Consider the following 26,570-nt stretch of genomic DNA (forward strand, 5'->3'; position numbering starts at 1 on the left):
TCGCATTCCTCAGTCCAGTCAGCAGGCTTGAGCTTACGGAAGGTGCCAGCGTTGGGTCTTGATTTTCCAGCTTTTCCCCTCCGCTTTTGGCCAGCAGTGAGAGCGAAGAGAGGTTTTGCTATCGCTGAGCAGTTGGGAATGAAATGCTGGTAATAGAATACCATCCCAAGAAAAGACTTGATCCGTCGTACTGAGGGAGTACACCTGTCGTCTTCCATGAGGTCGGACTTGGACATGTTGGATATGACCTCAACCTTATCTGGATCCACAGCTACTCCTTCGCCACTTATTATGTGCCCGAGAAACTTGACAGAAGATCGCATAAAGTGGCACTTTTTAGGACTTAACTTAAGGTTATGAAGCTCCAGACGTTTGAACACTACCTCTAACCTCTCTAGTGCCTCATCTTCAGTAGGAGCAAACACAAGCAGGAACCAACGTGAGCAGCAGCAAAGTACCAGAGTCTCCGTGTGTACTACCAGGTGCAACAGTGGAAGGGACCTGTAGATGAACTCCTGCCACAAGAATGGGGTTGTAAAGAGAATGATGGGAGGCTTGTCCCTGTCCAGACGGACTTACCACCAGCTCCACAAGAACTTCTTAAGGTCTTCAGATGCACCTGCAAGACAGACTGCAGCAACCTGAGGTGCACAATCAAGAAACATGGCCTTGAGTGTTCTGTTGCATGTAGCAGCTGTAAAGGATCAGGGTGTGCAAATTCACATCAGGCGGCATGTGATGATGAAGATGATGATGAATGCAAGTTATTATTATTATTATTATTATTATCATCCTGCTCATGTTCTCTTCTCTCCTGAAGTGGACCCTCTAATCGTGTGTGTGTGTGTGTGTGTGTGTGCGTGTGCACGCGCGTGTGATTTTCTCCCACAGGTATCTGAAGTGGACCCTCTAGCATCTGGCTGCTCTGCTATGGACGGTTCTACATCTCAGACTGTCCTCTCCAGGGTTCTACTGTTCTCTACAGGGCTGTAGACTGTTCTCCAGGGTTGTAGACTGTCCTCTCCAGGGTTCTAGACTCTTGAGCTATTTGATTAATACACGTCAGATTTTCTGTTGCAATATGTGTGACATTCACCCCTTTTCTCTTCACCAAATGCCAATAGAATTAAAAATATATTTCTGTATATGCACTGTGATGCATCCTATATAGTTTCTGGTTGATTGGGGACAGTGTTGTGTGGACATCAGACAAGAAAACATGCATAAACCTTTTTCTTTTACATAGGCAAAAATTGGAAATTGGTATACTTTATCTGCATTTTTCATTACTTTCCACCACTGGGATTTTGGGGGACTTTTGATATGTTATAAAGAACATATGTATGACACTAAAACAGTTGAAATAATTTCTGTTTAAATTTTTTCCATATTGACCCCTTTTGTCTCATAAAATGCCTGGACTACTGGGCTAGTGTAGGCCATTGCTAGCCTCTACCCACAAGCCTCCATTACATCAATCAATCAAAGCTTTATTTGTATAGCGCATTTCATACCCAGAGGCAACACAATGCGCTTTACAGAGAACAAGGGAGGTGGGCAGACATCCCACCCCTACATATTCCAGAGGGAAGCAAAAAAACAGTAATCACCTGGGGGCCAGATAAGTAAGCTGTAAAAATTCTTCCCTGACCCCTCTCAACGAGGCGATCGAGCAAGCTCCTGGAGTATGTTTGTCTACCGGCTAAGAACATTTATAGAGCAATAAATAACATTAAATTACATTTTCAGAGTAAGAGAGGCTAATAACATCATAGGAGAGACATGGCAAACACTGGTGTATGTCTGTGTGTGCGTGAATGTGCCTGGGCCCAGATAGAGGCAGGGGTCAGGGGTAGGATCGGGGTAGGAAAAGGATACGGACCCGGGTTAGGGTGAGGGGAAGGGGATCTGAGCCCAGGACTGGTGTATGTCTGTGTGTGTGTGCCTGGGTCCAGGTAGAGGCAGGGGTCAGGGGTAGGGTGGGGGGAAGGGGATCTGAGCCCAGGACTGGTGTATGTCTGTGTGTGTGTGAGTGTGCCTGGGTCCAGGTAGAGGCAGGGGTCAGGGGTAGGGTGGGGGTAGGAAATTGATCATAAGCCTACTAAGAGAATACCAAGGGGAGTCTTGGTAAGGCTTTTATCATCATGATTTATTAAGTCTTTCAAGATACATGATTTGCATTAAAAATATAATCTCTCTCACACACAGTCATGTAATCCAGTAAATCTAACTCCATAACAAATTGCATTAGGCCTACGTAACTAGCAAGCTAACTATAGCAAACGAAGTCAATGTAGATAGCTAGCTATGTTATTAATTAGCTTAGCTAGCTACGTAACTAGCAAATGTAAATAGCTAGCGAACTAGCTATAGCGTAATTTCTACCACGCCCTTAGAGAAAGGCGATTCGCCAAATAGAAAGTGATTGACAACCGTTTCTAGCAAATGTAAATAGCTAGCGAACTAGCTATAGCGTCATTTCTACCACGCCCTTAGAGAAAGGCGATTCGCCAAATAGAAAGTGATTGACAACCGTTTAAGGCGAAATGAGTTTTTGATTGACAAGACGATTGTCAGCCTGTGATTGGCCAAAGTAAAAATTGATTGACAGTTGACCCGCCCCCTCCAAGTCTCCGGCCTGCAGAGATACACATTTGAAATCCAGTCGGAAGAACGGCAAAAACGTATTTTCCACCGATAAACTCCACTAGTGCATACTACTGTTCTTGTTTAAGGGTTGTGGTTAAGTCTATTTCTGCAATAACTGCACTTATAGCTGTATTTATTCTTCTAACGTTAACGTTACCACTCTTTGCTTCGGGAGCCGACATGTTTGTTTAGCGAGCGGCAGGGACACGAACCAATCAGGGGCTGCTTTCCACTGTGGGGGCGGGACAGCAGTTAAAACGCAGTCCCTGATTGGCCCGGTATGGTCTGGATTTTGGGATATTCGCTCTGGAGGAGGCGAAGGCCTACGGAAGAGCATTAGGGCCAACAACTGAGTTTATTATTTTTTAAGCTTCTGAGTTTAAAGCCAGAATTTCTGATTTCCAAAAATCGTTTACATGTGCTGCCAGACAGCTCAAGTTTGGATACATTTAGTTGCTGTGTGTATCAGTATCTGCTCTGCTGTTTTAGCTAATGTTTGGTAACGTAACGAATAACATTACAGCTAAAACTTATGAACTATTTGCTAGCCAGCTAGCTAACTGATTTAGCAGGGTGAGTGGGAGACCTCCAACTGACACTCAGATCCGACTTGAGAAGATAACTTTACGCTGCCCGTTTTGTGTTCTCTGCAGGTAGATGGGCAAAAGCTTCCCTTTCTAGGCTAACGGTAAAGCTAGGCTAACGCGAGCTTCTTGTCTTTGAAATTGAGAGTTTAACATGTTTTTGAAAGATTTTTCACGGTGCCCACCCACATCCATTGTATGACCAAAACGGTGGTAGAACAATTATCAGACTTTCTCAAAATTGCTAGTTTTGTCAACTTTTTGATCTGAACCATTGTTACCATGGATGTATTAATAGAACCACAGTTGATCATCCAGGATCACACCCCTGATTCCTCGCTGTCCAAGTTGGCGTCTCCACGGTATCGTCAGTCAGTAAAATGGTGATGGACAGGTCTCGATGCCTAGGCTACCTTCCCCCAGGAAGAACAGTCAGGTTGAGCTTCAAAGTGTGTCGCCATCCACTCCGAGATGTCAGCCAAACACGCAGCAATGCTTATTGTTGTTTCTGCCTCATATGCTAGTAGGCATTAAGAGGGTAAGTAAGCTATACAGTAATAAGTAAACCATACCCCAGGGAAACTCACCTTTTAGTGCTGCTGTCCCTGATGGACCAGCTCTATGCTGCTGTTTCTCAGTAACCATGGAGATGGCATGGTTGTCTAGGAGGATAGTACCTGACTGGTTGCTTGACTCCAGATACACACAACCCAGACTGACCACAAGCTGCCTGAGAAAACAGTGTGTGGCCATGGAGTAGGTGTACATCACACAGAATCAACCAGATATCTCACAATTCCCTGGTAGAGGAGCACATGGCTGTAACCTATTCAATAATGTTAGATCAAGTTTCATGAAAGGATTTGAGATATCAAACGGGTTCATATCCTTATCGGTGTCTGATGTTCTGTCGCCACCTGGTGGAGATTTAGAGGCTGCTAGAAGTATGAATTCAGGCGTTTTGTAGTCAGGATTTATAGATCTAAATCTCAGCTATCAACTTTTGTTCGAAGCTGATATGACGCTGTGGAGGCCCCCCTGAATTTTCATGGTCACTATTGGAGTTGAGTGTTAAACTAATTTGTGTTGTCAGACCACCGTCTTATTTTGACATTCCACCCAGTTACTAATTTATGTAAATTGGCATTCATATTTCAATAGACTCAATCAAATTTGTAGTAGCTCATCTCTGACTATAGGCTACATCTGGCAAATATCACACTGCTAATTCTTTCATGGTTTTCGTGGGCTGGTTGAGTAAGAAAAGGACTGAGCCTGACTATTCGTGAGCTGTGTAACCACCCCCCCCCCTCCCTTTGGCTACGCCCATCTCGGAAAACGTCTGCAATGGAAGCTTGTTCAGACTCAATAATGAAGTGAAACGAAATGGCAATTCAGTCTGAGTGTCAGGCTAATTAAATATCCGTTTAGCTGGCTTGTCATGCACAATTGTACAATTGCAGTGATTTGGTTTTAAAAGCTGATGTATAATGCTGACCAGATGTACACTCCAAGAACTACCCCCTGTTGACCACTCACTCATCAGTTGCCTGTTATCATTCCTCTTTCTGAAGTGTTAATTTGTCTCCTCAGGTTGGATCCTGCTCATGCAGGGGCAAGGGGCTCCAGTTAGACTGGAATGCCCCACATCTCCAGCTAACCAGAAGCCCATACCCACCCCTGCTACAGACCCCCCAGTGCTCCCACTACACCCAAGCCTGAGACCACAACCCCCAAGCCTGAGACCACCACCCCCAAGCCTGAGACCACCACCCCGAAGCTGTGGAACAGCCTGCCGCCACAAATTTGGTCTGCCCAGACCCTAGACATGTTTAAATCACAGCTAAAGACTCACCTGTTTTCACTGGCTTTCTAAGGCTAGTTAAGCCATACATCCCTGGCCCTCGTATGACTGTGTTGTTTTTAAATGGTGCATTGTTTGTATGTATTGTCTTTTTATTTTATTTATACTGTAAAGCACTTTGGTGCAACTTCGGTTGATTTTAAATGTGCTATATAAATAAAGTTGACCTTGACCTTGACCTATCTAGCCCTAACTCTAAATCTTTTTTTCACTCAGTTCAGTTCACTGAGCACAGGCGTGGGAGCGGTTATTATTAGCGCGTCAGGATACAACGGAGACCCAAACACAGGCCGAGAATGTTCACAGACTTTATTCTCAAATTAAATGAACATCCAAAACATACATGTAACAACAAGCCCACATTGAGCAAACACAAAAATCACCTGTGGTATTGGATGATGACATATGTGGACATGCTGAAGAGGGACACTGGCTACAGTGCTGATGAACTGAAGATGCTGGACCGCGATATGTGGTAAGTTGTCATCTCAAGAGCCTGAGTTGTCACCGTGGCCTCGACATGAGGTTGGTAGGTAGGAAGGTAGATAGGTGAGTGGGTGGCTAAATCGGTGTTGGTGGATTGGTAATCGAGGGGTTATTTGTTATGTCTTGTGTCTCTTCCGTGGCTAGGGTTGGGTGGAACTGGAGTCTGGCTCCTCAGACCTTTCCTGAGGGGCTCAAACGTTGGCCCCACCTGTCTGTCAGAGAGGGCTGGCTGGTCCCGGTCACTTGAGGATGGTGGTTTGGCAGATGGTGCTGCCATCTTCAAAAGAGAATCCGAGCTGGAAGCGGCCTTTCCAGGAAAGACTCCTTCCCACTGATCGCGAAAGCGCCTCCGATGGAGAGCCAGCTTCAGGTCCTGCTTCCACTGGTCGTCAGGCGATTGTGGAACCTTCATCTCAGATTTTCCCTTTGAACCTTCACTCTTGTGAGTAGAGGCAGATGTGCGGACACCACTAGACGTCATGCCGGTGGACAGGTGGGTAGACTTTATCGAGGCGGGGCCGTTTCCCCGTGGTGGTTTGGAAAAAAGGGCTGTGCCAGCCGCCCTCTGCATCAGACAGTCCGAGGTAGTAGTGGCCTTTCCTGGAAATACTCTTTCCCAGTGATCGCGAAAGCGCCTCCGACGGAGTGCCAGCTCCAGGTCCTGCTTCCACTGGGAGTCAGGCGATTGTGGGCGAACCTTCATCTCAGATTGTCCCTTTGGACGTTCACCCTTGTGCGCAGAGGCAGATGCGCCGACACCACTAGATGACACAGCGGTGGAGAGGTGGGTCGATGTTATCGGGGCGCGGTCGTGTCGTCGTGGTGGTTTGGAAGAAGGGTCTGTTTCAGCCGCCTTCTGCACTAGACAGTTTGAGCAGGAATCGGCCTTTCCATGAAAAACTTTCCCACTTCTTGCGAAAGAGCCTCCTACCAAGCTTGCAGTCAGCCTCAGGTGACGGTGGAGCGTTCTTCTCAGGTTTTCCCTTTGACCCGACTTGACGTTTAGAGGACGACTCGCCGACACCACCAGATGCCATGGGGCTGTTCCCTCGACTGAACCGAGACCTGGCAGAGACCATGTCGTCTTCACAGTCGTCCCCCGGGTCACAGGGATGATAGTGTGAGCTGCTGGAGTGTGAGCTGCCTCCAGATCGGCTGTCCATCTCCGGCAGCGCTTCCACACGGCCGAAGCACTTGTCGCATGCGGTCACATCAATGTCACACCGTGCCCTTTTGAGAGAATGAAATACAAACTAAGATGACTTGATTACTTCGATAGATTTAAATATTAGGGCTGTCAATTTAACATGTTAATTAGATTAAATAATTATACAAAATTAATACACAAAAATTAACAGAAAGGTCTGTTGAAATATCTTCATTTGGGGGCTTCTGCCGGCAACAAAAATGACATAGGATCAATTTGTGATTAACTGTGATTAATTAATTACAGATCATTGTAATTTTTTAATCATTTGACAGCCCTAATAATATATAATCGAAATGCATCATATTATGCCACTCATTATACACATAACACACACACACACACATATCTCTCTCTCTCTCACTCACACACACACAAACATTGTTTTGGATGCACTGAAAAAAAAACATAATAAACTTACCGATCAATGTTTGAACAGATTCCATCCTAATTTAGAAAGAAAAGACAAGATGGCTGGTGAGGTTATACAGGCTTCACAAAGACAGAACAACTCCTGGAATCGTTTGAATTGTGAATTATTAAATTACAATGAAACTTTGATTACTAACCTCCGTGTATCCTTGATGCTTTCTCCACTGATCTAGTATCCAATTTACTACCACGACCAGGGAGAGCACAAACAGAAGTACCAAGCAGAGCCGTGTTGCATCAAGGCCCTGGACCAGGCTTGTTGGCACATCACGGACTAACTGAGGTTGAATTATCACCCTCTCTCGGCTTCTAAAAACATTCTTAGTCTCACTATAGAACATATTCTTAATTCGCCAAAGCCATGTCTTTGACAACATGTTCAGACTGCAAACACCACAGCACTGACGCTTGTCCACTTGTCAAAGCTTTATATACCCTGCCGTTGCTACGTGTATGTTACGTCATAGTGCGAACACCCATGTCACAGACCGGATATTCCAGTGACGGTTCAAGCCAGCCTTGTATGACCATCCCATGGATGACCATCTCGATCTAGCGAGCTCACTGCTTCGCTCCGCAATATCGGTCTGGCCTTCGCCCCATAGAGAGCGATTATGTGGGCGGGGCTACTTGCCTTGACAGACAAACACCTTCAGCCAATAAGCATTCAGCAAACTTTTGCCAAATCCAGGAGAAGGGTATCTCTGCAGGCCCGGAGACTTCGAGGGGGCGGGTCAACTGTCAATCAATTTCTACTTTGGCCAATCAGAGGCAGACAATCGTCTTGTCAATCAAAAACTAATTTCGCCTAAAACGGTTGAATCACTTTTTATTTGGCGAATCGCCTTTCTCTTAGGAGAAGGGGTGTGAGACGCAAAGCTAATTTGTCATTAATAAGTGTCAGCTGCGGACGATCAAGCGAACATATTGGACGTCTTTCGAGGTAAGGGAGATTGACACAAGTAACATAACAATAAGCAGTTATTTTAACGTATTTTCAATTAGTTATAACATTGACAGCGCCTAAATGCTCACATTTAAGAACGTAGACGAAGATGCTGAGATGCCTGACCTTAGCTGAATAGCCAAGTTAGTGAATACATCCACGATCCTAGCCGTCACAACGTGGCTAGCTAGGTGTAGGCTGTTCTTGACCCAAGTTAACATCAGCAAAGCGGTGTACCTGCGCACATGCACAAACAGAGCAGTGCATCTACAAAGAAATCTATCATATTTATTTTATCATGTAAACACTGGGCGTTTGGTGTTGCCAAGCAATTAGGCTCTTTGCACAAATTCCACTACTTCCTGAAATTCTACAGGCATCCTTATTTCCTGTCCTATACCATTGGATGGAAGTTATTAATCAGGTGTGCCGCTTATATAGATAAACAAATAGACAGGTAGGTGTGTATATATATACACAGTATGCATGATTATGTTCTGTTAAAAATATATAATTTGTTGACAGGAAACCAAGAGGTACAAGAGAGTGGAAGAGAGGGGACAGGAGGAGAGGACATAGAGATGAGAGGTGAGATACCTGATGTTAGCCAAAGAGACACTAGATTAATTAGATCCTGGCAAGTTTAATAAATAATGTGGATGGGTGGGTGTGGGTGGGTGTGTTTATAGCTTATGTTTATGTTTTGTTAATTTGTGGACAGGAGATGAAAATGGACACCACAGTGGAGGAGAGGTGACAGGAGGAGACCAGCATGGACAAAAGACAGGAGGAGAGGTGACAGGAGGAGACCAACATGGACACCACAGTGGAAGAGAGGTGACAGGAGGAGACCAACATGGATACCACAGTGGAAGAGAGGTGACAGGAGGAGACCAACATGGACACCACAGTGGAAGAGAGGTGACAGGAGGAGACCAACATGGACAAGAGTGGAAGAGAGGTGACGGGAGGAGACCAACATGGACACCACAGTGGAAGAGAGGTGACAGGAGGAGACCAACATGGACATCAGAGTGGAGGAGGCCAGGCTGGGAGAGAGGTGACAGGAGGAGCTAGTCTCATGTTTCTAATAGATGGTGTGTTCTCATCAACATTCACTTAAGTTGTGTCCTCTCTGGATGACCTCCACTGCTCTCAGTTAAAGATGATATTAATCCAATATGATGCGTGTTGTTCTTTATAGATCTAGCTTCTTCATTTTGCTCTCAAAGTGCACCAGATTGAAGCACCACAACTAAATGACCTCGGTATTACAAAAATCCTGCGTACAGCCCTGGTCCTGAATGTTTCAGAGGGCAGATGATAACCTCCTTCTAATCAAGGAGCAGGTGTTAATAACTCTGTCTGCATCACTACACTGGTGACATTTTGGTTGTACCGTCTGATCACAACACTGAGTTCTAATCTAATTTTTTAACCTATCTGTCTACATGTCTGTCTGTCCATCTCTATCTTTCATTGTCTGCCCCTGTTTTATTATTGTATCAGGCTTCATGTTTGGTGATGGGACCTCAGTGGATGAGAACAGACATGCTGAATAGACATAAAGATCTAGGCATGGGCAGCATCTTTCCATCCATTTAAAAATAAATATGTATTATTTTATGCCAACCTACATTCAGTCTAGCCCTAACCCTAACCTCTTAGAGTGCAGGAAGTGTCGGCCAGCTGTGTCGTGTCTCCATTCTCAGCGTCAGTACATCCAGTTTGATGGTTCACCTGGGCCAGTAGACTAAGCAGAGCCTCGACCCAAACAAGGTGTCCTGAATGGTCTCCCAGGTCCGCCTTGTACAACTGAACTGTCAGCCCAGTGTTTCAGTGTGGTCTACAAGCTATTCAATAAAACCTGGAGAAAATGATCTGTATCTTGTCTTTACACTTACAGCACACATGCTGCACAAATGATAACCTTAATTGTATGACACTTGTTTTGTCAAATGTACAAGGGTATCTCTGACTTGGCTAGACTGTGGATGTGGTGACTAGTCCAGGCCAGTCAGCATGGTATAAGCTGCATACAGGTGAGCGGAAGCTGAAACGCTTGTTCCTTGGCTAGGCCCAAGGCAGCTTGCCAGCAGGGTCAGGCCTGTGCCGGGAGGTCAGTACATTAGAACCCCCTTAGGCCGGCTGTATGTATCCTAGGTTCTCAAACTTATATTTGTGGTATAGAAAGGTAGAACTTGCTTGGTTGATTATGTAAGTGTGTGTGTGTGGGGTGCTGTTGATTTTCCTCCACACATCTCTCATCCATATGTTTCCCCTATGTGGATCTGAAAACAGTGATGGGGATTAAATTAGGTTGCTAAGAGAACTGCTAGTCACCAGAAGCATTCAAGAACATAACCCGTGCTGGAATACTAGTGTATGAACAAAGCAATACAAGTAGAGCACATCTACTGACAGGCTGGCTGAATGACTAGAAGACTGACTTGGGACCTCCACTGAGGACATCCCAGTCCTGGCTATGGATCAGTAGTGATGCTCCCCTGCCCCTGTAGTCCAGGCATTTTATGACATAACCTTGAACAAATTGCAACAGAAATTATTTCAACTGTTGTAGTGTCATACATATGTTCTTTATAACATATCAGTTAGTCCCCCCAAATCCCAGTGGTGGAAAGTATTGAAAAATGCAGATGGAAGGTATGTGACAAATATACCAATTTCCAATTTTCGCCTATGTAAAAGAAAAAGGTTTATGCATGTTTTCTTGTCTGATGTCCACACAACATTGTCCACCAACCAGAAACTATATAGGATGCATCACAGTGCATATACAGAAATATATTTTTAATTCTATTGGCATTTGGTGAAGAGAAAAGGGGTGAATCTCACACATATTGCAACAGAAAATCTGACGTGTATTAATCAAATAGCTCAAGAGTCTAGAACCCTGGAGAGGACAGTCTACAACCCTGGAGAACAGTCTACAGCCCTGTAGAGAACAGTAGAACCCTGGAGAACAGTCTACAGCCCTGGAGAGAACAGTAGAACCCTGGAGAACAGTCTACAGCCCTGGAGAGAACAGTAGAACCCTGGAGAACAGTCTACAGCCCTGGAGAGAACAGTAGAACCCTGGAGAGGACAGTCTGAGACGTAGAACCGTCCATAGCAGAGCAGCCAGGTGCTAGAGGGTCCACTTCAGATACCTGTGGGAGAAAATCACACGCGCGTGCGCGCGCACACACACACACACACACACACACGATTAGAGGGTCCACTTCAGGAGAGAAGAGAACATGAGCAGGATGATAATAATAATAATAATAACTTGCATTCATCATCATCTTCATCATCACATGCCGCCTGATGTGAATTTGCACACCCTGATCCTTTACAGCTGCTACATGCAACAGAACACTCAAGGCCATGTTTCTTGCATGTGCACCTCAGGCTGCTGCAGTCTGTCTTGCAGGTGCATCTGAAGACCTTAAGAAGTTCTTGTGGAGCTGGTGGTAAGTCCGTCTGGACAGGGACAAGCCTCCCATCATTCTCTTTCCACCCCCATTCTTGTGGCAGGAGTTCATCTACAGGTTCCTTCCACTGTTGCACCTGGTAGTACACACGGAGACTCTGGTACTTTGCTGCTGCTGACGTTGGTGGTAGACTCTGTGGCTGTACATGAGAAGTGCTGGTAGCCACCTTCTCACAAAAGCGCTTGTATCTTAGACTGTCAAGTCCCTCCCCAGGCTTCCCATTGTACAGGCACAGCCAAGCATTCTCTCCTGCTGACACAATCTCTGCTCTAGAAGCTGACTATGAGTCAAACACTGTAGCTTGCTGATAGAACTCGCTGCTGGCTCTGAACTTCTTGAGGGGAGCTCCTTTCCCAATGCCATAAAGGCAGGACGTAGTGTCACACCCAGCTATAGCATGAATGAAGAGAATGTGAGTGCACACACTGGGACCTAGCTGCTGCTTGACGGACTTGATGTTCCAGATGCGTGGCTTCATGCTTTTCTTGGGCTCAAGTTTGAAGAAGAGGTCATGGGAGTTTAGGTTGGTGTGGTAGATGAGGAGGACGAGCAGATCTGTATCATGTCACCAGGATGGGGGTGGAAAGAGAATGATGGGAGGCTTGTCCCTGTCCAGACAGACTTCAGCTCCACAAGAACTTCTTAAGGTCATCAGATGCACCTGCAAGACAGACTGCAGCAGCCTGAGGTGCACATGCAAGAAACATGGCCTTGAGTGTTCTGTTATGTTATGTTATGTTATTTTTATTTATAATGCGCACCCTCAACCAACTGTTACATCAGCCCGGGGCGCAGCCCAGGTACAAAGGGAGACAAACAAAAACAAAGGACTGCAAACGAACAGATTAACAAGAAACGCCAGGTTCTGTTGCATGTAGCAGCTGTAAAGGATCAGGGTGTGCAAATTCACATCAGGCGGCATGTGATGATGAAGATGATGATGAATGCAAGTTATTATTATTATTATTATTATCATCCTGCTCATGTTCTCTTCTCTCCTGAAGTGGACCCTCTAATCGTGTGTGTGTGTGTGTGTGTGTGTGTGTGTGTGTGCGCGCGCACGCGCGTGTGATTTTCTCCCACAGGTATCTGAAGTGGACCCTCTAGCACCTGGCTGCTCTGCTATGGACGGTTCTACGTCTCAGACTGTCCTCTCCAGGGTTCTACTGTTCTCTCCAGGGCTGTAGACTGTTCTCCAGGGTTCTACTGTTCTCTCCAGGGCTGTAGACTGTTCTCCAGGGTTCTACTGTTCTCTACAGGGCTGTAGACTGTCCTCTCCAGGGTTCTAGACTCTTGAGCTATTTGATTAATACACGTCAGATTTTCTGTTGCAATATGTGTGACATTCACCCCTTTTCTCTTCACCAAATGCCAATAGAATTAAAAATATATTTCTGTATATGCACTGTGATGCATCCTATATAGTTTCTGGTTGATTGGGGACAGTGTTGTGTGGACATCAGACAAGAAAACATGCATAAACCTTTTCTTTTACATAGGCAAAAATTGGAAATTGGTATACTTTATCTGCATTTTTCATTACTTTCCACCACTGGGATTTTGGGGGACTTTTGATATGTTATAAAGAACATATTTATGACACTAAAACAGTTGAAATAATTTCTGTTGCAATTTTTTCCATATTGACCCCTTTTGTCTCATAAAATGCCTGGACTACTGGGCTAGTGAAGCCATTGCTAGCCTCTACCCACAAGCCAAGGGAGTCTTGGTAAGGCTTTTATCATCATGATTTATTAAGTCTTTCAAGATACATGATTTGCATTAAAAAATATAATCTCTCTCACACACAGTCATGTAATCCAGTAAATCTAACTCCATAACAAATTGCATTAGGCCTACGTAAATAGCAAGCTAACTATAGCAAACGAAGTCAATGTAGATAGCTAGCTACGTTATTAATTAGCTTAGCTAGCTACGTAACTAGCAAATGTAAATAGCTAGCGAACTAGCTATAGCGTCATTTCTACCACGCCCTTAGAGAAAGGCGATTCGCCAAATAGAAAGTGATTGACAACCGTTTCAGGCGAAATGAGTTTTTGATTGACAAGACGATTGTCAGCCTGTGATTGGCCAAAGTAAAAATTGATTGACAGTTGACCCGCCCCCTCGAAGTCTCCGGCCTGCAGAGATACACACTTGGCTTGTAGCGGCTCGCATTCCAGTTTAAAACTCTGGCTCTAGCCTACAGGGCAATGAAAGGAACAGCCTCCTCCTACCTCCAGGCCATGGTCAAACCCTACACCCCCTCCCGACCGCTACGCTCTGCTACCTTGGGGCGACTGGTTGCCCCGTCACTCCGAGGCCCCTGCGGTCGATCGACACGGTCACGGCTCTTCTCTCTCCTGGCCCCGCAGTGGTGGAACGAACTGCCCACTGATGTCAGGACAGTAGAGTCGCTGCCCATCTTTCATCGCAGGCTCAAAACTCATCTCTTCAAGAAGTACTACCACAATCCTCCCTCCTAAGCACTTATTGTATTTCATTGTATTGTATTGCACTGTATTTTAGATTGCTATTCTTGCACTTTGCCTTCAGGCACATTGGCTTTTCCTACGTTAAATGCAATTATTGTTAGTCGCTTTGGATAAAAGCGTCTGCTAAATGACTGTAATGTAATGTAATCTGTCATGTTTGTATACTCTGTACCTACTGTAATTACCTACTGTTTCATTAACATGGCATACTCCTGATTTGACATGGTACAGCTAGATTATAGACTTTGTAGATTGTTTGTATTGCTGACTCTATGTACCTGTGTACCCCCTTCAAAAAACAACGGGTGAAAAATCGACACAGTCCCTGGTTCACTCATGAGTTGACAGTGCTCCTAAAGCAAAAAAATGATGCCTGGCGCAAAGCTCGGCTATCAAAGTCTGCCATGGACTGCCTCAAATTCCGTCAGCTTCGAAACAAGGCCTCACAAGCTGTACGTCAGGCCAAATCTGGGTACTATAAGGAGCTCCAATCCCAACTCCTTTTGGAAAACAGTGAGAAAACTTGAGAACAAGCCGTCATCCCTCCCCCTATCACTCAGAGAGAACAATCTCATCATCACAGATAAGAACGCCATGGCTGATATATTTAATGGTCACTTCATAAAATCTGTCTTTGTCTTTGAGTCGCTAAATCCTGCATGTACATCAGAGAACAGTCTGTCCCCAGGTCCTACTGTATTGCCTTCAGTCAGTCCTGTTTGCCCCCCCATGCCCCCCCCCCCTTAGTTTCTCCCTCCATACTGTTTCAGAGGGGGAGGTTCTTAGGGAACTGTCAGCGCTAGACCCCCCAAAATCTGCTGGGCCCGATGAGATTGCTGCATTTTTTGTTAAAACTGCGGACCCCATCATTGCAGCTCCTTTGGCAGACCTTTTCAACCTCTCCCTCCATACGGCTGAAATACCTGCAGACTGGAAGGAAGCAATCGTGCTTCCTTTGTTTAATGGCAGTGAGCAATCTGACCCTAATAATTACAGGCCTATCTACATCTTGCCCTGTGTGTCCAAGGTATTTGAGAAACTTGTGAACAAACAACTTACAGACTATCTGGACGTGTATGGCATCTTATCCGGGGTGCAGTCTGGTATGGGTATGTGTATGGGTGCACTACAGCTACCCTAAAGGTTCAGTGACCTTGCCAAAGCTATGGACACTGTTGACCACACCATTCTTATCAGCAGGCTGAGCAGTATTGGGGTCACAAATCACTCACTGGCATGGTTTTCTCACTATCTTTTCCACCGGGTGCAATGCGTAAGGTTTGATAGCTCTCTCACACCCCCTCCCAGTCACCAAGAGTGTCCCTCAAGGTTCCATACTTGGTCCTACCCTGTTTTCCATCTACATCAATAACATACCACTGGCTGCTGGCAACTCACTCATTCATCTTCATGCCGACGACACAATTCTTTATGCCACAGGCCCCTCCCCCACCACTGTTCAATCCACTCTCCAGGATAGCTTCCTCCAGGTACAACATGTCTTTACCCAACTCAAACTGTCACTAAATACATATAAGACAAAGGCCATGTGGTTCCACCGGAAGGGTGCTCCATCCCCTTCACCGTTAAACATCACTACCTCTGAGGGAGCTATCCTGGATCACGTCACCACCTATAAATACCTGGGCATCTGGTTAGACTCCACTCTATCTTTTTCTCACCACATCTCAAAGCTACAGTTTAAGGTCAAGGCCAAACTAGGGTTCCTCTACAGAAATTATTCCTCCTTCGCCAAACTCACCCTTATCAATATGACCATCCTCCCCACACTTGACTTTGGTGACACAATATATAGGTCTGCATGTAAGGGCACACTCTCCAAACTCGACACTCTTTACCACTCTGCTATCCGCTTTGCCATAAACGCCCCCTTCAACATGCACCACTGCACTCTTTACTCCCTGTTAAACTGGCCCTCACTACACACCCGACGCAACATTCACTGGCTCACCCTCATCTATAAGACCCTTCTTCACCGGTCAACACCCTACATGTCTCGCCTGCTGCATTCTCTCCCTGTCACATACAACACCCGGTCCTCTCTCTACATCCAACTGAAAATACCCAACTCCAAAACCTCTCTGGGAATTGCATCATTCCAGACTGCTGCTGCCTCTGACTGAAATGCTCTGCAAAACTGGACAAATTCATCTCTATTCCCACCTTCAAAAATGCCATCTCACTCACTCTCGCCGATTCGTGTAAATGCTTTTCCACCATATAACATCCTCCCTCAGTTGTTTTGCCATTCATTCCACTTGTACTCCTCTTGTGTTATGCCTGTTTTACCATGCCTGTGTGATGCTCGGTGTAGTGTTCTGTGTAATTGTATGCTGCATGTTATGTTATATTTGTGTTGTGATGCTTCAATGTGTGCTGTCTTTAACTGTTTGTTTTTTTAACTGTCCTGCATGTTTGCTGAAGAGTTTGTGGTGGTGATGCTTAGTTGTATGCTGTATGTTCCATAGGTATTGTGATGCTTCCATGTATGCTGTCCTTAACTGTCTTTTAACTGTCTTGCATGTTTGCTGATAATTTGCTGCTGCTGTATGTCTGTGCTGGTGATTGCTCATTGTAGTGTTGCATGTTGTTTTATATATGTGTTGTGTTGTGTCAATGTATGCCGTTTTTCTTCAACCGTCTTATATTTAATCTTGTTTTATTTTTTCCGCCCACTAACCTCCTTCCCTCAAGAGGCTTTTTGCCAGACCGCCTTTGTAAATAAAAACTTGTTCTTGAACTCCTGGTTAAATAAAGGTAAAAAAAATAAAAAATAAAAGCTACTGCAATACTGTACCTCAATGTGCCTTTTTTGCAGCCCAGTTTAGAATGTAGAATGTGTGGTAGACTTATACTACTAACCCTTACTGTCAGTAGGCCCTGATGGTGCCATTTTGTTACATGTACTGTATTGTAGTGTAGTATATTTTGACCTAGTAATTATGTTTCAATTTTTGTCTATTCTTACTGTAACATCATTAGATACACACATGAGTGAAAGCAGAGGCCTATTGGGTTCAAGCCAGGACACTGTCAATGTAGTCACCGCAAACAGTTCTATTAATACATCCATGATCAGGGCCGTTACTAGGAATTTTGGGCCACCTTAAAGAATATTGGTGTGGGCCCCAACCCCTCCGACTTTTCATCACCACTTTTTTCGACCCCTTTTTTCGACCCCCATTTTTTATGTATCATTTTGTATTAATTTGTCTGTTTCTCTATGTTCTTTTTCCAATTTACCTCTCCATAGACATTTACTTGTGTACTTCCTGTGCTTGGACTGTCTCTGTCTGTAGCAGTTTCATGACTGGAACTACTATGAGCCTCTTCACTCCCTTCACTCTCTGTTTCTAACTGGCTAGGACCTGGCTCTGTAGACAGTAAGACCAGAACATTGTCTTCTCAAGACTTGTGAATAAATCTATGTAGCACTGTAGAGTTTACAGGAAGCTGGCTAGGCGGCTGTTGATTAGCTAATGAACGCCTCTCTTATTTCAAGAGCATTCATATGTAGGCTATCTTAACCTGGATTACATCTACATGTTGCTATTCAGTACAGTAGTTCAGTAATAAGTTTAACTAGCCAACCAGTGTCTACCTCACTCACTCACCGTCTAAAGCAGGGGTGTCAAACTCAAATACACAGTGGGCCAAAATGTAAAACCTGAACAAAGTCGCGGGCCAACATTGAACAAATGAAAATTTTAATATGGACCCAAACAAGTTTTGCTTTAACATTGAATATGCACTTAACACTTTCGCTTTTGGTGCGCATCAATGGTGTGCACTAACATATGTGAATACACCCTCAGACACAAGTGTTGGTGCTCCATCTGCTCAGTAGAGAAGCTTGTAAAACCCTGACTGTCCTACAGCCAGGCAGACAGACAGACAGCCGGCATGCAGACAGACAGCCAGGCAGACAGGCCGGCAAGAAGGCAGACAGGATTGAATGAACAGGAACAGAGCAAACACAGCGGCCGGCTAGGTCAACACAGGTGTCTCTTTTTTAAGAAGGGGTAACACGGTTACAGTTGTAGTATGAGATTGCTATGACTACTGTCACATAAGAGAGGGCGTTTCTGGGTCCTGTCTTGATTGATGCGCCAAAACAACAGCAGAGCATTATGGGATTTGTAGTATTAGCGGTGAATGCGCTGTATGATACTGGCGGGCCAGCTCTAGTAGTCATTTGGTATTGCCTCGCGGGCCAAATATAATTACACTGCGGGCCAAATTTGGCCCGCGGGCCAGAGTTTGACACCCCTGGTCTAAAGCATCTTCTGGGGGTGGGTGTCTAGGTCAGATGAGGCTACAGCTGACTCTGTGAGTAGCAGGACATAAAGGATTTAAAAAGAAATCAACTCTATATGAATTTCTATTAATTAACTTAACACTATTTATTTATTAACCATGGATTTCTTTATGTAATGTAACTGTTTCATATGTAGGCTATCTTAACCTGGGTTAACTTACATCTACATTTTGCTATTCATAGCAGTACAGTAGTTTAGTAATAAGTTTAATAGCCAACCAGTGTCTACCAGTCACTCACTCACCATCTAAAGGATCTTCTTGGGGCTGGGAGTGGGTGTCTAGATCAGAGAGGGGCACAGCTGATTCTGTGAGTAGCAGCACATAAAGGTTTTAAAAAGACATGTCAACATGACCGGCTAGCTAGCGTAGCACATTATAATTTAAGCATTCATGCCAGTGGAAACATGTGTCCTGGCTGCTGTTACTGGATTTTTATGTATTTATTTGCACGGGAAGTATTTGCAAGTGTGCCAGCTGGCAAGCTAGCTAACAGTAGCCACCTCACTAGAACAGTGCAGTGGTTGAGGCTGGCTAGTGAAAGCTAGCTTACTAGAACTGTAGTAGCTGTCTAGTTAATCTGTCATTTAGTTAATGGTAGCGTAATGTTATCTAGCAGCTAGCTTACCAGAACAGTAGTTGGCTGGTTGCTAGCACTGTAGCTCCTAGCTGTATAGTTAATGATAGGTAACGTTATATAGCAGCTAGCTTACCAGAACAGTAGTTGGCTGGTTGCTCAATCAATCAATCAATCAATCAAAGCTTTATTTGTATAGCGCATTTCATACCCAGAGGCAACACAATGCGCTTTACAGAGAACAAGGGAGGTGGGCATACGACCCACTCTCTACATATTCCAGAGGGAAGCAAAAAAACAGTAATCACCCGGGGGCCAGATAAGTGAGCTGTAAAAATTCTTCCCTGACCCCTCTCAACAAGGCGATCGAGCAAGCTCCAGGAGTATGTTTGTCTACCGGCTAAGAACATTTATAAAGCAATACATTACATTAAATTACATTTCAGAGTGAGAGAGGCTAAAAGCATCATAGGAGAGAGAACATTCTACGGACATGCTACGACATCCACAGCAGACACGGGGGTATCTATCGGACTCCGGGAGGTCTGCTGGTGACAGTGGGGCATCCACTGGACCTGGTTAGAAGATAGGAGGGAGAGAGAGAGAGGCACTAGGGAGAGGGAAGGCAGAACAGGGTAAGTAGCACATAGAGCCATACAGACCACAGAGATATTGAAACAGGCAACCTGGGGCAAGCTCTTGGAATATATTTGTCTAATGGCTAAGAACATTTAAAGAACAATAAATTACATTAAATTTTCAGAGCAAGAAAGGCTAAGAGCATCAGGTCCAGGCCTAAGCCGGATGTGGACTGATGTGTCTCTGTGTGTACGTGTGTGTGTGTACTAAATACTACGATATCCACAGCTCCACAGCTGACACTGGACCTGGTTAGAGGATAGGAGGGAGAGGCACTAGGGGAGGCAGAAAACGGTTAGTAGCACACTGAGTCATTGAAGCAACACAGCTGTCAGAACAGAACAAGCCTGTTTCAGGATAACCAGCTTCTGTACACTACTTGATATACATACATTGCATAGCAGGATGAATACCAATGTATACAGAGGATTCACAGGTAGGTTTGAGGCTGCCTTTCTGTGTCTCAAGGTCCTAGCTAGTGATTGTAGGCTAGGTCGAAAAGGTACGTCTTGAGGTCTCGCTTGAAGACCTCCGTTGTTTCGGCCCTTCTTAGGCACTCCGGTAGGGTGTTCCAGAGGTTGGGGGCATAGAAACTAAAAGCTGCCTCTCCGTGTTTCTTGGTCCTGGCTTTTGGAACTGTTAAAAGTTCAGTACCTGAGGACCTGAGTGGTCTGTTGGGCATGTACTTGTGCACTAGCATGTCTGAAATATATTCTGGTGAGTGACTGGAGATTTATAGACTAGTAATAGTATTTTAAAGTCTATGTTGCACCCGAACTCCTTCCCTTCCTAACCCACCTCATCAATGCATCTCTTGTTTCAGGATGTTTTCCCTCTGCTTTCAAGACTGCCAGAGTCACCCCCCTCCTAAAGAAACCATCTCTCGACCCCTCTGATGTCAAAAACTACAGACCGGTTTCCCTTCTATCCTTTCTATCCAAAACACTTGAACGTGCTATCTTTAACCAACTGTCTTCGTACCTCCACCAGAACGACCTCCTAGATCCCCACCAATCCGGGTTCAAGGCTGGCCACTCGACAGAGACCGCCCTCCTTGCAGTAACAGAGTCACTCCATGCCGCTAGAGCGAACTCTCTCTCCTCTGTCCTGATACTCCTAGACCTGTCAGCAGCATTTGATACGGTAGACCACCAGATCCTCCTCTCCACCCTCGAGGAGAAAGGCATCGATGGCTCTGCACACTCCCTGTTTGCATCCTACCTGACGGGCCGCTCCTACCAGGTGACATGGAGAGGGTCGACGTCGGAACCGCGTAGTCTGACTACGGGGGTTCCACAAGGGTCTGTCCTGGGTCCTCTCCTGTTTTCCCTCTACACTACATCTCTGGGCGCTGTCATTCGCTCGCATGGCTTCTCCTATCACTGCTATGCCGATGACACCCAACTGGTTCTGTCATTTCCCCCTTCTGATACAGAAGTGGAGACACGCATAGCTGGGTGCTTGGCTGACATTTCGGAGTGGATGACGACACATCACCTCAAGCTCAATCTGGACAAGACTGAGCTGCTGTTCCTCCCGGGGAAGGGCTGTCCGCACCGGGACCTGGCCATCACCATTGAAGACACAGTGGTGACCCCGACTCGGACTGCGAGGAATCTGGGTGTGACCCTGGATGACCAACTGTCATTTTCCTCACATGTCACATCCGTCACACGTTCCTGCAGATTCATGCTCTACAACATCAGGAGGATTCGCCCTTTCCTCACTAATGAAACGGCGCAGGTACTCATCCAGGCCCTGGTCATCTCCCGCCTGGACTACTGCAACTCCCTCCTCGCGGGGGCACCGGCGTCAGCCATTAAACCTCTGGAACTTGTCCAGAAAGCTGCTGCTCGCCTGGTGTTCAACCACCCCAAATTCTCCCACACAACTTCCCTCCTCCGTTCCCTACACTGGCTCCCTGTAGCGGCTCGCATCCAGTTTAAAACTCTGGCGCTAACCTACAGGGCAATGAAAGGAACAGCCCCCTCCTACCTCCAGGCCATGGTCAAACCCTACATCCCCTCCCGACCACTACGCTCTGCTACCTCAGGGCGACTGGTTGCCCCGTCACTCCGAGGCTCCTGCGGTCGATCGACACGGTCACGGCTCTTCTCTGTCCTGGCCCCGCAGTGGTGGAATGAGCTGCCCACTGATGTCAGGACAGCAGAGTCGCTGCCCATCTTTCGTCGCAGGCTCAAAACTCATCTCTTCAAGAAGTACTACAACAATCCTCCCACCTAAGCACTTATTATATTATATTGCACTGTACTTTAGATTGTGATTCTTGCACTTTGCCTTCAGCACTAGATTATGCTCTTAGTCACTTGTTTGTTTTAGAAAGAAAATGCACTTGTGAGTTCTGGCAAGTAGTAGTACATTGGCTCTTCCTACGTTAAATGCAATTATTGTTAGTCGCTTTGGATAAAAGCGTCTGCTAAATGACTGTAATGTAATGTAATGTAATGTAATGTATTCTAGAGTTGACTGGTAACCAGTGTAGTGATTTTAAGGCTGGTGTGATGTGTGCCCTTCGTCTAGTCTTAGTGAGGACTCGTGCTGCAGCATTCTGTATCATTTGTAGCTTAGAGATTGCTTTCTTTGGTAGGCCTGATAGTACTAGCTACAGTTGCTAGCACTGTAGCTAGCTGTCTAGTTAATGGTAGCTAACGTAATCTAGCAGCTAGCTTACCTACAGTAGTTGGCTGGTTGCTAGAACTGTAGCTAGCAGTAGCTGTCTAGTTAATGGTAGCTAACGTTGGCTAGCACCTAGCTAACCAGATCGAGTTGTTACCAGAACATAAGCTTACTAGCTAACGTTAGCTACCTAGCTTAGCACTTTCTAACACACTAGGCTAACGGCTCTCGTTGTCATGGTTAATGTGAGACCGCGGGCAACTGACCGACCGTCTTAACACAGCTACTCTCAGCTTCCTTGTGGAAAAAAATGCTTATGGGCTCCCAGTCTGCTGCCTTTTCTCCTGGCCTCTCTCTCCACTCTTTTCTCCTGGCCTCTCTCTCCACTCTTTTCTCCTGGCCTCTCTCTCCACTCTTTTCTGGTGCCCGGATTTATGTATGGGCTTAATGTTTATGATTGAACGTTAGGCTATTAGTGCTAGTATTTGACAGCCAGCCTGTATAGTGACGTTAATGTCAAAAGAGGTGAAACTTGCCAGCATGAACCATGGCATGGACCAAACCATTTAAGAAGGGGGATATTGCTCAGTAAATTAAAACTTTTTTCATCTGTATTGCATTATTTGTGGCTTAATTTAAATTCTGATGCAGCATTAGTGTGACTGATCTACATGCAGAATAATTTCATCATAGAAAGAGGGACCTCTTGTTTGTTTTGTGGGCCCTGCTTGCTTGTGGGCCCTTATAATCATCATCACCTTTCAGCCTAAACAAGGCGCTGTCCATGATTGAGCTGATGAGCATCGAGGTGGGCGGGAGCTCCAACCCGCAGCTCTCAAAACAGGAAGCCATTAAACCCTTGTCCACATACGATTAGAATAAAGTTAACCGAAGCTACACTGTGTATGTTCACTAAAGACCATAGACACGTGCAGTATTCGTCACCTCAAAAACTCCCAGCCATTCTACATCCCTCTAGTGATTAGTCATTTTGACCAGTCATTTCTGTATCAAAAGTCCATTCAGTGAACCTGCTCTTCTCCAGCACCACCAGGCCAGTGTGAGATTAATAAAGCCCTGCAAGTGGCCTGTGGACCCCAGCATGTCTCTGGCGATGCCTGTTTCAAACTAGGATGCTGCTACGATGCTCAGAACTTCACCTGTTACTACAGGATGAATGGTAAGGCAGGTGGATGGCGTTTGGCTTGTGACAGAGATATAGGCTATGATTGGACTGTTACAGATACTGAATTTATCTTGCATGTAATGAGGATTACAAAAATTATAGTGTCAACACCATTTGCATGACTATTAGATTCTGGGATGTGACATCATAAACTGAAAAAGAGGCACCTCTGGCAAGTGTCATCTTCCAGTGACTTCACATTCAGGGTAACTGATGATCTGTCCTTTTCACTCTGCCATCAGCCTGCTCCCAGGATGGCCATTTTGTGTTCTGGGTGAGGGCCTCCGACGCTTATCCCCCAATCAACCCCAGCAGCCTGGTGGTCAACGGCCAGCCTCAGTGCTCCCCCGTCGTTACTACCCCAGATACAGCAGTCTTCAAGGTCGGGGTGACGGACTGTGGCACTAAGATGAAGGTGACTTCTAGTTATCTATGAAGGTGATAATAATGTTGCCTTAAAAGGCTATCTTTAGACAGGGGTTCTAACTAAATACATCAGAGGTGTTCTACTGCCACCTGTTTTGTGTTTACAGATAGAGGGGGATGTGATAAGCTATGAGTTGGAGGTGGAGGAACTGGAGACCAGTACTTCTTCTAAACATTCACCCTTCAGGTACATGCTTTCTGGCCTTCCTTCTTGGTTGAGGTTCAACTAGCCGATTCATTGTAAGAGACTTGAGAGATGATCATTGCTGTTCGATGTTAAAGTCAGACTCAAGCAATGCAGCCTCATCCCCCAGAAAACGGGGCACTCACCGACCAGAGAAGAAAGAAAGGGAGATATAACCCTCTTTTTCAGTGGCTGTGCATTTCTGTGATCACTTTAAGCCTGAAGGCTCTGGCAGGAGGTTGAATAGCTCGTTATTTGATCATCTCTAGCGGGTTTTGCCCCTCTCATTTCAGAAGAGAGACATCACATTCTGGAGTCTGGCTTTTAAAGAATCTGGGTTTTCCAGTTTGCAGGTCCAGTGTCAGTATGAGGCATCAAACGACCAGCAGCACAAAGACCTGCATTCCCTGAGTCCCACCATTAACCCTCCGCCAGTCACAGCTCTGGGGTCGGTCAGAGTCCAGATGAGAATAGCCACAGGTACTGCCTGGTACAGCATCTTCACCAGCACCCAACGAGGAGGGAACTGTGAACCTAATGAACATGAAGTAGGGAGCAAACACAATAGTGAATGCACTGTATAGGACGCACCTCACTCACATATCACGCCGCACACACCATATACACACTCGCATACACATTACACTCTGCACATTCACTATATATACACCGACCACACTACTTTTTGTATGTTCTTTTTCTTAGTTTATTCTTTTTCCACTAGCATTTTGTCTCCATGTTTTGCACCGCAACCGAAAGCAAATTCCTAGTACGTTGAAAAACTGCATGGCGATAAAACTAATTTTGATTCTGACCACTGATTTTAGCTTTTAACTTTGAGAGGCAAGTGAACGTCCCCTTGAACAGTGAACATGACCCGGAGTTCAGGCACCTCACTCTCTTTCGCTGTGAGTCTCCCCCCTGCCCCCCCCCCCACTCCCCTCTTTTCTGTGTTCCAGATGAATCCTTCACCTCCTTTCTTTCCGGGGACCAGCTGCCCCTGACGCTGTCCCTGAGGAAGCCAGTGTACGTGGAGGTGTCCATCGCGCCCCCCGACCTCTCCCTGCGCGTCCGCGACTGCTTCGCCTACCCGGCCTCCAGGCACTCTGTGTGGACACTGCTCTACGATGGGTGAGGGTGGATGGGAGAGGAGGGAGGACACAAGCGCTCCTGCTACACCACTACGATCTGGATCCGCACCGATGCGTCTCCATTTGCACCAAGGGATCCCTGGAGTTATGCGGATTACGTTTTGCCTGTGTGAATGGACCTATTGACTTGGATACCTGGATATCCTCTCTATACACTATATATTATGCCGTGTTATCATTTAATGTTTATAATTAGATGGTTCCCTACTGATAGATGATGGATCACTACTGTGCTCTCTTTCAAATTAACCTAGTGGATTCCATAGGTGTTTACTGGCATTGTCTCTCCTGCCCCACCCTGTCAGGTGTCCTAACCCCCTAGACAACATGAGGAGCTCCATCCCCAAGAACGGCATGGCGAAGACCACCTCCCACTCGCAGGTCAGGAGGTTCAATGTCAAGACCTTCGCCTTCCTGGACCCTGAGACAGGGCACCCCAGCATGGAGGAGGTACTGGCCCGGTGTGGAGATGAAACGCATGACATTTCAGATCCTCTAATCTCTCAGCTCTGATCGCTATTTTGCTATATATACGATACGTATACTGTACACACTTTGTCTGCAGTAGTTCTGAACTTAGTCTAAGCTGATTGGTTGACAGGCATTGGTTATTTATGATATAGCCTACCATGGGTGAAGCCTTGTTGCAGTTCTATATTGATTATTACTAGAGTCAGACAGTATCTGATTACATTTACTCTAGATAATGTCGTTTTTTATTTAAAAATCAGCTCATTTTCTTTACTTAGCAAGTTTCTTTATTTACGTAGTTTTATATTCTTTCCATCTCTGCCTCTCTCTCAGATGTACTTCTACTGCTGGGTGGAGATCTGCACAGAGGACACTGAGTGTGCACAACGTTGCTCCATCCCCTGTGAGTGGCTGCTGCCATAGAGATACTGCACTCAAGCCCCATATGGGAATCTTAAAACATGCAACCTTAGAATACTTCCTTCCCAGAAAAACCACTGACCTGCCATGACTAGACCGGTGACACATATGTAGAGAACCACATGCTTTTACTTTTTACATTATCCAATCATGTGCGATCATGGTATCTTCAAGGGGGGGGGGGGGGGGGGAGATGCATTTTTGATCCGGGCAATTGTTAACCACTATGGCTACCAATCCAGTTATGTTGTAGCGATGAAGTGGCGTCCTGCTCTTGACAGTGTCTGACGGGGAGAGGCAGCGGAGGGACTCGACTCTCAGCAGGCCCAGCTGGTCTCCTTCGGCCCTCTGCTGTTCGGTCAGAGGGGAACTGGAGCGGAG

General features: G+C 45.7%; 1 protein-coding gene across 1 annotated transcript; it reads left to right on the forward strand.

Annotated features, from left to right (window-relative positions):
• Positions 1 to 7,260: 7,260 nt before the first annotated feature.
• Positions 7,261 to 26,212, forward strand: LOC311326208 (zona pellucida sperm-binding protein 4-like; the record flags this gene model as incomplete). The annotated part of the gene is made up of 9 exons (XM_084459080.1): positions 7,261 to 7,272; positions 7,396 to 7,480; positions 23,397 to 23,531; positions 23,780 to 23,952; positions 24,071 to 24,150; positions 24,494 to 24,627; positions 25,107 to 25,278; positions 25,604 to 25,748; positions 26,103 to 26,212. 9 exons carry the CDS (start codon positions 7,261 to 7,263, stop codon positions 26,190 to 26,192), a joined length of 1,026 nt encoding a protein of 341 aa, XP_084315206.1. The 3' UTR covers positions 26,193 to 26,212.
• Positions 26,213 to 26,570: the final 358 nt, after the last annotated feature.

The sequence above is a fragment of the Borostomias antarcticus genome (assembly GCF_949987555.1).
Source record: "Borostomias antarcticus genome assembly, chromosome: 26".
Taxonomy (NCBI): domain Eukaryota; kingdom Metazoa; phylum Chordata; class Actinopteri; order Stomiiformes; family Stomiidae; genus Borostomias; species Borostomias antarcticus.